The 12876-nt window shown below is 44.1% G+C and overlaps 1 protein-coding gene across 4 annotated transcripts in view; it reads left to right on the top strand.

Moving 5' to 3' along the window:
- LOC137534846 (zinc finger protein 615-like) overlaps positions 1–12876 on the top strand; it is a 50805-nt gene that overhangs the window by 401 nt on the left and 37528 nt on the right. For 2 of the 4 annotated variants that reach the window (XM_068256517.1, XM_068256516.1), the window contains exons 2-4: positions 158–260; positions 808–1090; positions 9158–10672. In XM_068256517.1, coding sequence (XP_068112618.1) covers positions 823–1090; positions 9158–10672 — 1783 coding nt within the window. In that variant the 5' untranslated portion in view covers positions 158–260; positions 808–822. Of the gene's footprint in view, positions 1–157; positions 261–334; positions 655–807; positions 1091–9157; positions 10673–12876 lie in introns of those variants that run through there. The other 2 variants (XM_068256514.1, XM_068256515.1) reach the window with 2 other exon arrangements.

Raw genomic sequence — 12876 nt, 5'->3', positions numbered from 1 at the left:
TATGCTTGTTCAGGGTCTATGGCTAAAAGTATTAGAGGCAGAGGATCAGCAGGATAGCCAGTCAACTGGTATAGTTTGAAAGGAAATAAACATGGCAGCCTCCATATACCTTGCACTACTGTTGTCATTGTTCAGTTAATGTTTGTATTTCCTACAGATGGTTCCACTAACAGAAACCCAACAGCGAGATGTACAGGACCTCTTTATTCCCAGGATAATCTCCAGATAGATCACCCCCCCCTCCCCCCCACCATTATAAGGTAGGTGGGGCTGAGGGTTTACAACTCAAAAAAGGCTTTAAAGAGACTCTGTATTAAAACAAATTTGGGCCCGGAGGGGTACCTCGGGAAGGGGAAGTCTCTGGATCCTATTGAGGCTTCCCTAGTCCCATGGTGGTCTCGCTGGGCCCCTCCGGCGCCACAGCCGACAATTTGTCACAGTAACGCCTGCAATATTTTCCTTTCCCGGCTCCAGCGCAGGTGCAGCAGCAGCTCTCGGCTCAGGATCAGGTGGAAATAGCCGATCCCAGTCAGGTCCACTCTACTGCGCCTGTGCTGGAGCCGAAGAAGATAAATATTTACATGGCCGCCATTCAGAGAGACGATGAAGAACAGGTGAAGCCTCAATAGGATCCAGAGTCTTCCCCCTTCCGAGGTAACTACCCCCCAGGGGCACTTTTTATGTTACAGGTTTTTGTTTAAACTGTATGAGGCTACAGTAAATATCTCTAGAAAGTCTGAATAAAACACTACTCACATTATACGAATATTTTTGTCATCTTTATTATCTCTTTTTTTGTGGGTTTAGAGTTAAGAACTGAGTATGAAAGATGAGGAGGTAGACGCCTATCTGAGGATTGATCAGCAGTCTATGGAGAAGGGTGACATGATGAGGACAATGAAAGGGGAAGAAGAAGAGACACATGTGAAGAGTAATCAACAGTCTATAGAGAAGGGTGACAAATTGACGATTATTCTAGTTGAAGAAGAAGGATCGTATACGAGGGGTGATCAGTCCTCCAAGGAGCAGGTGGATATGAGGACTGTTAAAGAGGAAGAAGAGAAGAATTGTTCTATAGCTATAAGCACAGGTATGTATTAAACATCTCTGTGCTGTTTCTTAACTATTTTCAAGAGGCACTCAGATGCTCTGAAGGATAGCCAAAAATTGTGGCTATTGGCATTTGTTGATTTGGTAAGGGGGCAATCCTTGATGTTATCAGCAACATGCTCTGTTTGATAAGCTTCCAAGTATTTAAGGGGAAAATGAAACTGCTGTCACGTGACTTGTACTTGACCACTTGTTTTATGGTGCTGAGATATTTGTATGCATTTTGCTACACTGGCAGTCTGGGAAATGTGAATATTGGCTACCCAGTGGTAAGCTTTTAGGCATGCATAGTCATCTTAATTAAAGATGCATCAGCCGGCTTTCAATTGGCCGGTACAGGGATGTCCAGCTCCAGTCCTCAAGAGCCCGAAGTGCTCACACATTTTTGGAACAGCTCAAATTAAGTGATGGGACTGAATCAGGAAGGATGTGGTTCATCAAGTACAACACATTTCTCTGTCCATCCTAACCACCGGCATGGATATGGCCCTCCAGGACTGGAGTTCCTGTGGCATCATAAATAGAACTGCAAACCAGCAATGGAAATTTGAAGTCACAAAGACAATGGGCCTGATTCACAAAGCGGTGCTAACCCAGTTAGCACGCCTAAAAACTTTTAGGCATGCTAACTGTAGCACTAGCTAAGTTAGCACCGCCTTGTGCTGCTGATCACGAGAAGCTCCCATTGGGTTTAATGGGCGCTGCGCGCGCAAGTTTCTTTTGATCACGCCTGAACTGAGTTTAGGCGTGATAAAGGGCTTTTCACTGGCGTGCAAACAGTTTGCACAGCTTTGTGAATCAGGCCCAATGCATTTTACTATTGTAACCTTATTGTAACTTAAAAAGATAATTTAAAAAGATAATGTCTTCATTAAATACACTTTCCAATATCTTTCCAACATGATAATACCACTACCAACAAGCGAGGAGGAGATCCTGTACACCATATGAAAGGTCCATCTCCATTCCTCAGTATAACATCACAGTACCAACAAATGAGGAGGAGATACTGTACACCACATAAAAGGTCCATCTCCATTCCTCAGTATAACATCATAGTACCAACAAATGAGGAGGAGATACTGTACACCATATGAAAGGCCCATCTCCATTCCTCAGTACAACATCATAGCATCAACAAATGAGGAGGAGATACTGTACACCATATGAAAGGCCCATCTCTATTCCTCAGTATAACATCATAATAGCAACAAGTGAGGAGGAGATATCGGCCTCAATTCACTAAGCTTTATCAAACACTTTATCAAAGGTTTGATAATTTACCTCATGGGTAAAATCTAATTTTGAATTCACTAAGGTGTTATAGATTTATCAAATGTTTTACCGATAAAATGTTCAATACAGCTATAACACTAACAATAACTAATAGTGAATTCAAAATTAGATTTTACACATGAGGTAAATTATCAAATGTTTGATAAAGTGTTTGATAAAGCTTAGTGAATTGAGACCATTGTGTACACCATATAAAAGGTCCATCTCCATTCCTCAGTATAACATCACAGTACCAACAAATGAGGAGATACTGTACACCATATGAAAGGTCCATATCCATTCCTCAGTATAACATCATAGTACCAACAAATGAGGAGGAGATACTGTACACCATATGAAAGGCCCATCTCCATTCCTCAGTATAACGTCATAGTACCAACAAATGAGGAGGAGATACTGTACACCATATGAAAGGCCCATCTCCATTCCTCAGTATACCATCATAGTACCAACAAATGAGGAGAAGATACTGTACACCATATGAAAGGCCCATCTCCATTCCTCAGTATAACATCATAGCACCAACAAATGAGGAGATACTGTACACCATATGAAAGGCCCATCTCCCTTCCTTGGTATAACATCATATCACCAACAAATCCTACCTCCCCCTTGACCCCATCCCTTCTGATTTACTCCAGCCTCACTTCATGAATTTGGCCCCAGTCCTCACTAGCCTGTTTAACCTCCTCCTATCCACAAGCACCTTCCCCTCAGACTTCAAGTAGACCACTGTACTACCCCTGCTCAAGAAATCCTCCCTCGACCCCTCACTACCCTCCAACTACCGCCCTATCTCCCTCCTCCCCTTTGTCTCAAAACTCCTTGAGCGTTCACAAACGCTTGACCCAGTACCTCAATGCTAACTCACTGCTAGACCCACTGCAATCTGGATTTTGGCCTGCCCACTCAACCGAAACAGCTCTCACCAAAGTGGTCAATGACCTTGCCTTAGCTAAAGCTGAAGGTAAATACTCTATTCTCCTCCTCCTTGACCTTTCAGCAGCTTTTGACACAGTAGACCATCCCCTACTCCTCCAGTCCCTCCAGTCCATGGGCATTCACGACCTCACCCTGACGTGGCTTTCATCTTACCTCTCCAACCGCTCCTTCACGACCTTCAATGAGTCCTCGTCCACCCCCAACCACCTCTCGGTGGGAGTCCCCCAAGGCTCGATCCTTGGCCCCCTACTGTTCTCCCTATACACATCCTCCATTGGCAAGGTTATCTCCTCCATGGATTTTAACTATCATCTGTATGCAGATGACACCCAGATCTACCTCCACACCCCTGACCTATCCACCACTACCCTGGACAAGGTCTCCTCCTGCCTATCAGCCATTTCCTCCAGGATGTCCGCTAGGTTCCTGAAACTAAATCTAGACAAAACAGAATTTATGATCTCCCCACCCCAGCCATCCCTGAACCTCCCAGATGTGCATGTCACTGTTAACCACACTACCATTCACCCTACCTCTCAAGCCCGCTGTCTGGGTGTCACCCTGGACTCCGCACTCTCCTTCACTCCCCACATCCAAAACCTCACAAAGTCCTGCAACTTCCACCTTCATAACATCTGTAAGATTCGCCCTTTCCTGACCTCTGCCACCACCAAACTCCTCATCCATGCCCTCATAATTTCCTGCCTTGACTACTGCAATCCCCTTTTGTTGGGTCTCCCTATGACCCAAATAGCCCCGCTGCAGTCCATCATGAATGCGGCAGCCAGAATTATCCACTCCTCCCATCTCTCCACCACGGCAGCTCCCCTCTGTGAATCCCTTCATTGGCTTCCTATCCAGTCCAGAATCAGATTCAAGATACTTTGTCTGACCTACAAATCTGTCTACAAAACCTTTCCAACCTACATTTCCGATCTTACTCAAAGGTACACACCTAGCCGCTCACTCCGCTTTTCCAATGAACATCGCCTGACCGCCCCCCGCATCACCCAGTCCCATGCACGCCTCCAGGACTTCTCAAGAGCTACTCCAACACTGTGGAACATCCTACCTCCACCCATTAAGGCAGCCCCCTCCTTCAACATCTTCAAGAAGGCCCTCAAGACTCACCTTTTCACTCTGGCTTACCACCCCTCACTGTGCTGCGTGATCTGGTTTTTCTTGTATTCTTGTATTGTCGTATTTCTATATGTCACCTCCAAATATTGTCTGTAACCTAAACTAATGTCCAGCGCTGCATAATATGTTGACGCTTTATAAATACAATAAATAAATGAGGAGGAGATACTGTACACCATATAAAAGGCCTATCTCCATTCCTCATAACATCATAATACCAGCAAATAAGGAGGAGATACTGTACACCATATAAAAGGCCCATCTCCATTCCTCAGTATATCATTGCACCAACAAATGAGGAGGAGAATACTGTACACCATATGAAAGGCCCATCTCCATTCCTCAGTATAACATCATAGTACCAACAAATGAGGAGGAGATACTGTACACCATATAAAAGGCCTATCTCCATTCCTCAGTATAACATTATGGTTTCTGCAGCTAAAATGTAGGTAGGTGCCTCTCTGTTCCATAGCATTAGCCGTGAGTATGCATTGTACTCCAATGTACCATAACTGGTTTGGTTGTGACTAGAAATGCAATTATGTATTCAAAGGCAAAACTTGTAATAGTGGATGGCCACTCCTATAAAGAATTGTACTACTCCAAATGAGGAGGTACTCGGGTACCCCGTATACCCACAAATGCACAAAAATAACCAAAGAGCAGCTACAAGTGGTTTATACAAAAAAATGATTTATTTTGAGAGCGCTACAGTTTTGAGAAAGCCCTGTGGGCTGGGCCAAATGCGCAAGTGGGCGGAACCAGTATCTGTGAGCATGGAGGCAGAATGGAAATGCTAGAAGCCAGACTTGCCCACGTATCCTTAGAAGCCGGAATTGGCCAAGGTGCACCTTGTGTGGCGGCACGGGAGGTGTGTACACACACTGCCAGCTAAACGGGAGCCTTACAAGTGCTGAAAGCGCCAAAAGCCTACTGACTTGTGAGTGGAGAGAAGTACCATCCTCACTCCCCCAACCCCCCCGTTCTAGTACCCTGATGTAGGACATCACTGCGTAAAGTTTTAAAGTATACAAGCCTGCAGATTACAGCAAGCAGGCATGGGGTTTTGAGTCCTGAAGGACTCAAATTCAGAATTCAAATGAAGTCTAATGACTTCAGCTGTGACCACAGGCAGCAGGGAGTTAATTTACCCATAAATCTTCGGGGACCTCTGCATTTCATTATGTGTCTGTAACATTCTGTGGAGATGCAGCTGCGGGCAGTCAGGATGCCCCCGCAGCTGCTTCGGTTTCCCTGTCGGGCGTTTCTCCTGTCTTCTCAGCGTCTAGCACGTCGAGGGGATTGTCAGTGGCTCATAGCGCAGACGGGACCTTTATGCGGGGAGGAGGCGCGTCAGCTGACCTACCGGTTGGCTGACGTCAGAGGATACTCTCGGCAGCTCGGATTGGCTGATGGGCGTGGCCGAGGGGTCTCCTCCGCTTCTTAAGCCTCCGAGAAACACTCGCAACTTGTCTGCTGTTGCGAATGCTTCGTGTGAGCACTCAGACCTTAGTTAGTTCCGGGGTGCTTTGATCTGGGAGGAAACCAGGGATTTCACACAAGACTAGGAATTGTTATTACTACTGTTATTATTGCTTGATTATCTGTGTATGACTCTGGCTCTCTTCTGACTACTCTTACGCTATAAGATTCTGTACTTTCGCCCATCTGATCCTGTTGCTGACTCTGCCTGAAATACCTCTATCCTTCTGCCTGCCGATTCTGTGCTGTATCCTCCTGTCTGTTGCCGAACCGATCTGTCTGACCACTCTACTCACCAGTGAGCCCTTGTCACTGGTGAGGTTCCTTACTGATAGTACCCACCAGCTCCTCTGGTGAGGTGCTGCCAAAACTAATCAGTATTACTGTTGCACCAAGCACTGTACACTTGCTATTACCTTGTTTGCTATACTTGCATTATTGGAGATTCTGCAGATCACCATATAACCAGGTATAGTGTCTGATATATTGGTGATACTGCAGATCACACAATAACCAGACTTCTGTTTGCTACACCAATCGTTACAGTGTCATAGGCTTAATGAAAGCCGTGTTCCATGACTCGCTATCACGTTTCCTCTTTCAAGCCGGAAGGAGGAAGCGTGATAGTGAGTTCATAAAAGTGCAGGGCGGTAATTGCATTGCTCGATCACCCGGTCACAGCTTATGCCAATCTAGTTGGCTCCCAGTCACTGCACCTATACATGGGCCCGCCACCGGCGCACACCACAGGCCTGTCACATACACTCAACAACCTCCTATCTCCTTTAGGAATCTATGCAGGGATCCGAACAATAAGGATTACATACAAGTCTGTATATAATAACTTGCAACCAGCAATGGCGCAGATGTCGCTTTGCCTAAACAGTGTAATGCTTGCTGTCAGGCATGGGCTATCAAGTCCAGAAGGACTTGAATTCAGAATTCAGATGAAGTCCAATGACTTCAGATGTGACCACAGGCAGCGGGGAGTTAATTTACCCAGAACCTCTGCATTCCATTACGTGTCAAAGGTGTAATGAAAGCCGTGTTAGACTGGGATTAGCTGATGCTGGATAAGTGTGCTTTCTGGTTGCTTAAGACTCAATGCTAAAAATAGGCCCAGCTAATACAGTACTATACCCTACTCTATATACATACCATGAGCTCTGTATTAAATGTTGAAATACAGTAATTGAAAGTATATTAGCCTTGGGGATCTGTGAAACCCAGTCTTAAAGAGAATCTGTATTGTTAAAATCGCACAAAAGTAAACATACCAGTGCGTTAGGGGACATCTCCTATTACCCTCTGTCACAATTTCGCCGCTCCTCGCCGCATTAAAAGTGGTTAAAAACAGTTTTAAAAAGTTTGTTTATAAACAAACAAAATGGCCACCAAAACAGGAAGTAGGTTGATGTACAGTATGTCCACACATAGAAAATACATCCATACACAAGCAGGCTGTATACAGCCTTCCTTTTTAATCTCAAGAGATCATTTGTGTGTTTCTTTCCCCCTGCAGCTATCTTCCACTGAAGTGTCAGGCTTTTTCTTCCTGCAGAGTGCAGACAGCTCTTCCTGTATGTAATTCCTCAGTATGTGAAAGCCCAGCCAGCTCAGAGGAGGATTTATCCAGATTGTAAAAGATAATAGAGCAGAGAGAACCTGCCATAATCTAAATAAAACACAGGCATTGTGCAGAGGGGCCTGGAGGGGGGAGATGCATCACAGAACCACAACACTGAAGAACTTGGCAGCCTTCCAGACACACGCTGACAAGTCTGACAAGAGAGAGATAAGTTGATTTATTACAGAGATGGTGATAGTAGAACGTGCTGCAGTAAGCCAGAACACATTGGAATAGCTTTTGGAACTTGTAGGATGATAAAAAACAGGATGCAATTTTTGTTACGGAGTCTCTTTAAAGCACAGCAGAGTCCACAAACAGCCTAAAGGTGGGTACACATATCAGATAAAAGTCTTTGTAAAATAAAAGATCACAAACCACCTTTCATGTAGTATGAGAGCCATACCTACACAGTCTATATTCTATGGAGCTGAACTCCCCATCAGATAAAAATATATGCAAGATGCTGCACACAAAGATGCTGTACACATGCAACAGATCAGTATCTGCAAAAGATCAGTTCCTGCAAAAGATCCGTTCCTGCAAAATGCATTCATAGTCTATGGGCCTGATTCACAAAGCGGTGATAACTCAGTTATCACGCCTAAAAGACTTTAGGCGTGATAAGCTTTGCACCACTAAGTTAGCACCGTTTTGTGCTCTTTACCGCGCGCAAAGTACTGCGCGCAAAGTTTTGCGCGCGCTATCGCGCAACTCCGCGCGCAGCGCCCATAGGGTTTAATGGCCGCATCACGCGCACTGCATCGTTCGCCGCGCGATTGCACGCGGGATTTCACGCGAGTTTCATTTTATCACGTGATAAAGGGCTTTTCACAGGCGTGCAAACACTTTGCACCGCTTTGTGAATCAGGCCCTATATCTGCAGATCTCATACACACCTTGTTTAACAGACATTAATCTGCAGATCAGACAATCATCTGCAGATCCTAAGATCCATCCTGGTGGAACTAATCTGCAGATGATTGTCCGTTAAACAAGGTGTGTATGAGGATCTGCAGATATCATAGACTATGAATGCATTTTGCAGGAACAGATCTTTTGCAGGAACAGATCTTTTGCAGATACTGATCTGTTGCATGTGTACAGCATTGTTGTGTAACAGAATCTTGCAAAGATTTTTATCTGATGGGGAGTGCAGCTCCATAGAATAGACTGTGTAGAGTATGGCTCTCATACTACATGGAAGGGGGTAAAATTGGTCTGTGATCTTCTATTTTCTGAAGACTTTTATCTGATGTGTGTACCCACCTTAAGAAGTTGGACTTCACCACTGTGAGCAGTGCCAGAGATTTGTGCTGGTTGATTGAGACTGCTGGTTAGTTGAGCTCCGGATAATTGGGACTTTACTGTAATTGGCATTAAATCTGCAAGCAAATTGGAAGTATTAGCTTGTCATTGGCTGTCTCTAGTTGTGACATTTCTATGACAGAGCTCAGTGACACTGCTGACAGCTAGTCCAACACACATTCCTTCTTTCTGTCCAGCATTAAAAACAGTTATATTTTTATTTGTTTAACAGTAAAATTTCCTCTCCAGCAGGGGGACACAATTTCGATGACACTGCAGAAGATAATGTCGCACAGCTATCTTCCTCTCAGAAAAACACCCATCACAGAGACAGCAGTGCTGACAGAGGAACAGCTCCCTCTAGTGGTGAGGAGTCTTATGAGAAATCACAAGCTCAATGCTCAGATAGTCATCCACCAAGTCACAGAGCCAATGCAACAACAGATCCACTTAATCTGGAGGCGTCATATTGTCATACATCACAATATGCCACACACGAGGACAACCAGAGCTTTCCATGTACTGAACATGGCAAAAATTATAAATCTAGATCAGCTTCAGGTGAGCACCTGAAGATGCACTCACAGAAACCTCCATTTCAATGTTCAGAGTGTGGGAAATATTGTAGGTATAAAGCAGACCTTGTTACATTGTTACACCATAGAGTTCACACGGAGGAGAGGCAATTTCCTTGTTCTGTCTGTGAGAAAACATTTCAAACAATCACAGGACTTGTCAAACATCAGAGAAGTCACTCAGGGAAGCGTCCTTTTTCCTGCTCAGAGTGTGGGAAATGTTTCAGCCTCAAAGGACATCTTACTAATCACCAGAAAAGTCACACAGGTTACCGTCCCTTTCCATGTTCAGAGTGTGGCAAATGTTTTGGTGTGAAAGGAAACCTCCTTAGACACCAGAGAAGTCACACAGGTGAGCGCCCTTTTTCTTGTTCAGAATGTGGGAAATGTTTCCGTGAGAAAGCATCTCTCCTTGTACATCAACGGAATCACACGGGTGAGCGTCCTTTTTTCTGCTCAGAGTGTGGGAAATGTTTCAGCAACAAAAAACGACTTGCTATACACCAAAAAAGACATACAGGTGAACTTCCCTTTTCTTGTTCATTTTGCGGGAGATGTTTCCACGTGAAAGTAAGCCTCCTAAGACATGAGAGAATTCACAGAAGCGAACACCCATTCCCTTGTTCTATCTCAGTTGAAGATAAAAAGGAGACACATGAACGAGTTGATGAACAATATACAAAGGAAGATGGAATGACGCAAACAAATACAGAGAAAGAAGAAGAGAAGTATGTGTGGGGTGATCAGCAGTCTATGAAGGAGGGTGATGTGATGAGGACAATTCAAGAGGATGAAGTAGAGATGTATTTGATGGGTGATCAGCAGTCTGTGGAGGAAGGTGACATGTTGGGGACAATTAAGGCAGAGGAAGAAGAGATGTATGTGAGGGGTGATCAGCAGTCTGTGGAGACAGGTGACATGTTGGGGACAATTAAGGAAAAAGAGACGCATGTGAGGCATGATCAGCAGTGTATGGAGGAGGGTGACATGATGAGGACAATTAAAGAGGAAGAAGAAGAGACATATGTGATGAGTGATCACCAGTCTATGGAGGAGGGTGACATGAGGACAATTAAAGAGGGAGCAGAAGTGACATGTGTGAGTGGTGATCATCAGTCTACAGAGGAGGGTTACATGATGGTGGTAATAAAAGAAGAAGAGAAGGAATATTCTATAGATGTCAGCCCAGGTAATTATTAAACATGACTTTGTTCTCTTTCATTTCCACACATTTCAAGAAGCACTCTGATGCCTTAAAAATTGTAGCCAGATATTGTGGCTGATTTATAAAGCTGCACTGCTATAGCAGCATGAGCTCCATGGCAGTACCACACTCTAAATTCAAGGTTGCTACGCCTGTTCTTGCAGCATAGAGTGTCTTCCTTAGTTATGCGCGTTGCTTACATAGCAATGCGCGTTTCTTTAAATGCAGGCAGCAGCTTTGAAGTATCACAACCACAATACTTCACTAGAGCGGCCGCTACGAAGAGAATTAGCATAGTTACTATATAGTAGTGGCTGCTATAGTGAAGTATCGCGGTCACTATACTAAAAAAGCAGCGGCCGGCATTTAAAGTAACGCGTGTTGTGATGGAAGCAATGCACGTAACTAAGGAAGGCATGCTATGCTGCAAGAGCGAGCAGCCCTGGATTTAGTGCTGTGCTGGTCCTGCTGCTCACGCTGCTATAACAGCGCAGCTTCATGAATCGGCCCCATTTGTTATTGGCAACTGATATTGGATTGGGGGAGGAACATACTGTGTAAGATAAGTGACTGGGTATTGGGCAGAAAATGAGATAGCGGTCATGAAAGATATACTTCACCAATGATGATCAGCTGAGTCAATATTATATTAATCTAAATTATAAGCAGAGGAAACATCTACATTGTCTGCCTATATGTGTGATTGCCAGTACACATTGTCATCAGACGTGAAGGAGTTGGAGGATATGCTGATCTTTAGATCACCTGAAAGGATGAGATGAGATTATGGGTTTGATTCGTCAACCTTCAGCAGCGCTCAATAATAAACAATTAGCGACCGCTATGGAGGATTAGCTCGCTCCCTGCAGCATAACAGGCCTTATCTTGTTACGCGCATTGCTTCCTTCGCAACGCACCCTCCTATAAATGGCAGCCGCCTCTGTGAAGTATCGCGACTGTGATAATTTACTAGCGCGGCCGCTTCTATGTCATTTGACATCGAAGCGGCCGTCCTAGTAAAGAATCGCGGTCACGATACTTTACAGAGGCGGCCCCCATTTACCGGTAGGAGGGAACACGCGTTGCTAAGGAAGTTGCGCATGTAACAAAATAAGGCCCGCTACAATGCAGGGAGCAAGCTAAGCCGCCATAGTGGCCGCTAGTTGTTTATTAACGATCGCTGATGAATCAGCGCTCGTTATTCTGGTTGATGAATCAACCCCTATAAATGTTAGAGCAAACAAGGAAGGATCCACAAGCCAGGCAATGGATGATGAAAAAAAGCTGGTATTTTTTATTCATCATCATTTACTCATCATCTATTGTCTGGCTTGCGGTTCCTTGTTTGCTCGTGTGGATTGGCTTGGCTCACCAGATCCTGCACCGACTGGTATGATTCAAAGGGGGCTGAGCGTACATGAAGTTGTTCCTGCCTATGAATGTAAACTGTGCCATGCTGGTGTCAGGCTTTGAATAAACCTTATGTGACCTATTCTAAGATAGACTAAGAATACATTCATTAAAGTATACATGTGTATGTAGAGTGCAAAACACCTTAATAACCAGGCTTTTTTACTTGCTTTATTTTGTTGCCTGAAATAGTTAATATTTAGACATGGAAGTGACAGCTTCTATCTTGTTGGTACCTTGTTGGGAATTTAGTAAACATCACTGATAAGCAAAGTACAACCATAAAACTTTTCTTGGCAGAATACAACTTCTGAGAGCAGAGGAAGATAGGAAAAAGTCAGTCGTTCATGTATTTTCTCTCAGGGGAAACTCAGTTGGTTGTCAATGAGCAGAGACAACAAAATATTCCATCTACTTTGTAAATGTTTAAATATAAAATAATACCATGAAATATCTAAAAGTAATTTTTAGGAGTAGGAGCATTTGTACAATTGTTTATCAGTTTATTTTCACCCCAACTACCTCTAACTAGACTGCCTAATGTCTGTACACTATATGAAAAACCCATTGCTCTGTATAACATGAAAAACAAAAGTTTGTTTTCTTAAAACAGAAAGGATTTGCGATAATTCAGGTTGGAGTGAGCTTGAGAGGTCTCCCAAGGCATCACTGCTGAATATATGCAAATTAACCATTGTACCCTTAGAAGCTAAACACACCTCCAGAACCTGTATAACATGTTAATACTAACAAATGAGAGGGAGATGCTGTACACCATA

The sequence above is a fragment of the Hyperolius riggenbachi genome, chromosome 10 (genome assembly GCF_040937935.1).
Source record: "Hyperolius riggenbachi isolate aHypRig1 chromosome 10, aHypRig1.pri, whole genome shotgun sequence".
Classification (NCBI taxonomy): domain Eukaryota; kingdom Metazoa; phylum Chordata; class Amphibia; order Anura; family Hyperoliidae; genus Hyperolius; species Hyperolius riggenbachi.
This window is presented reverse-complemented; position numbering and strand designations above follow the sequence as displayed.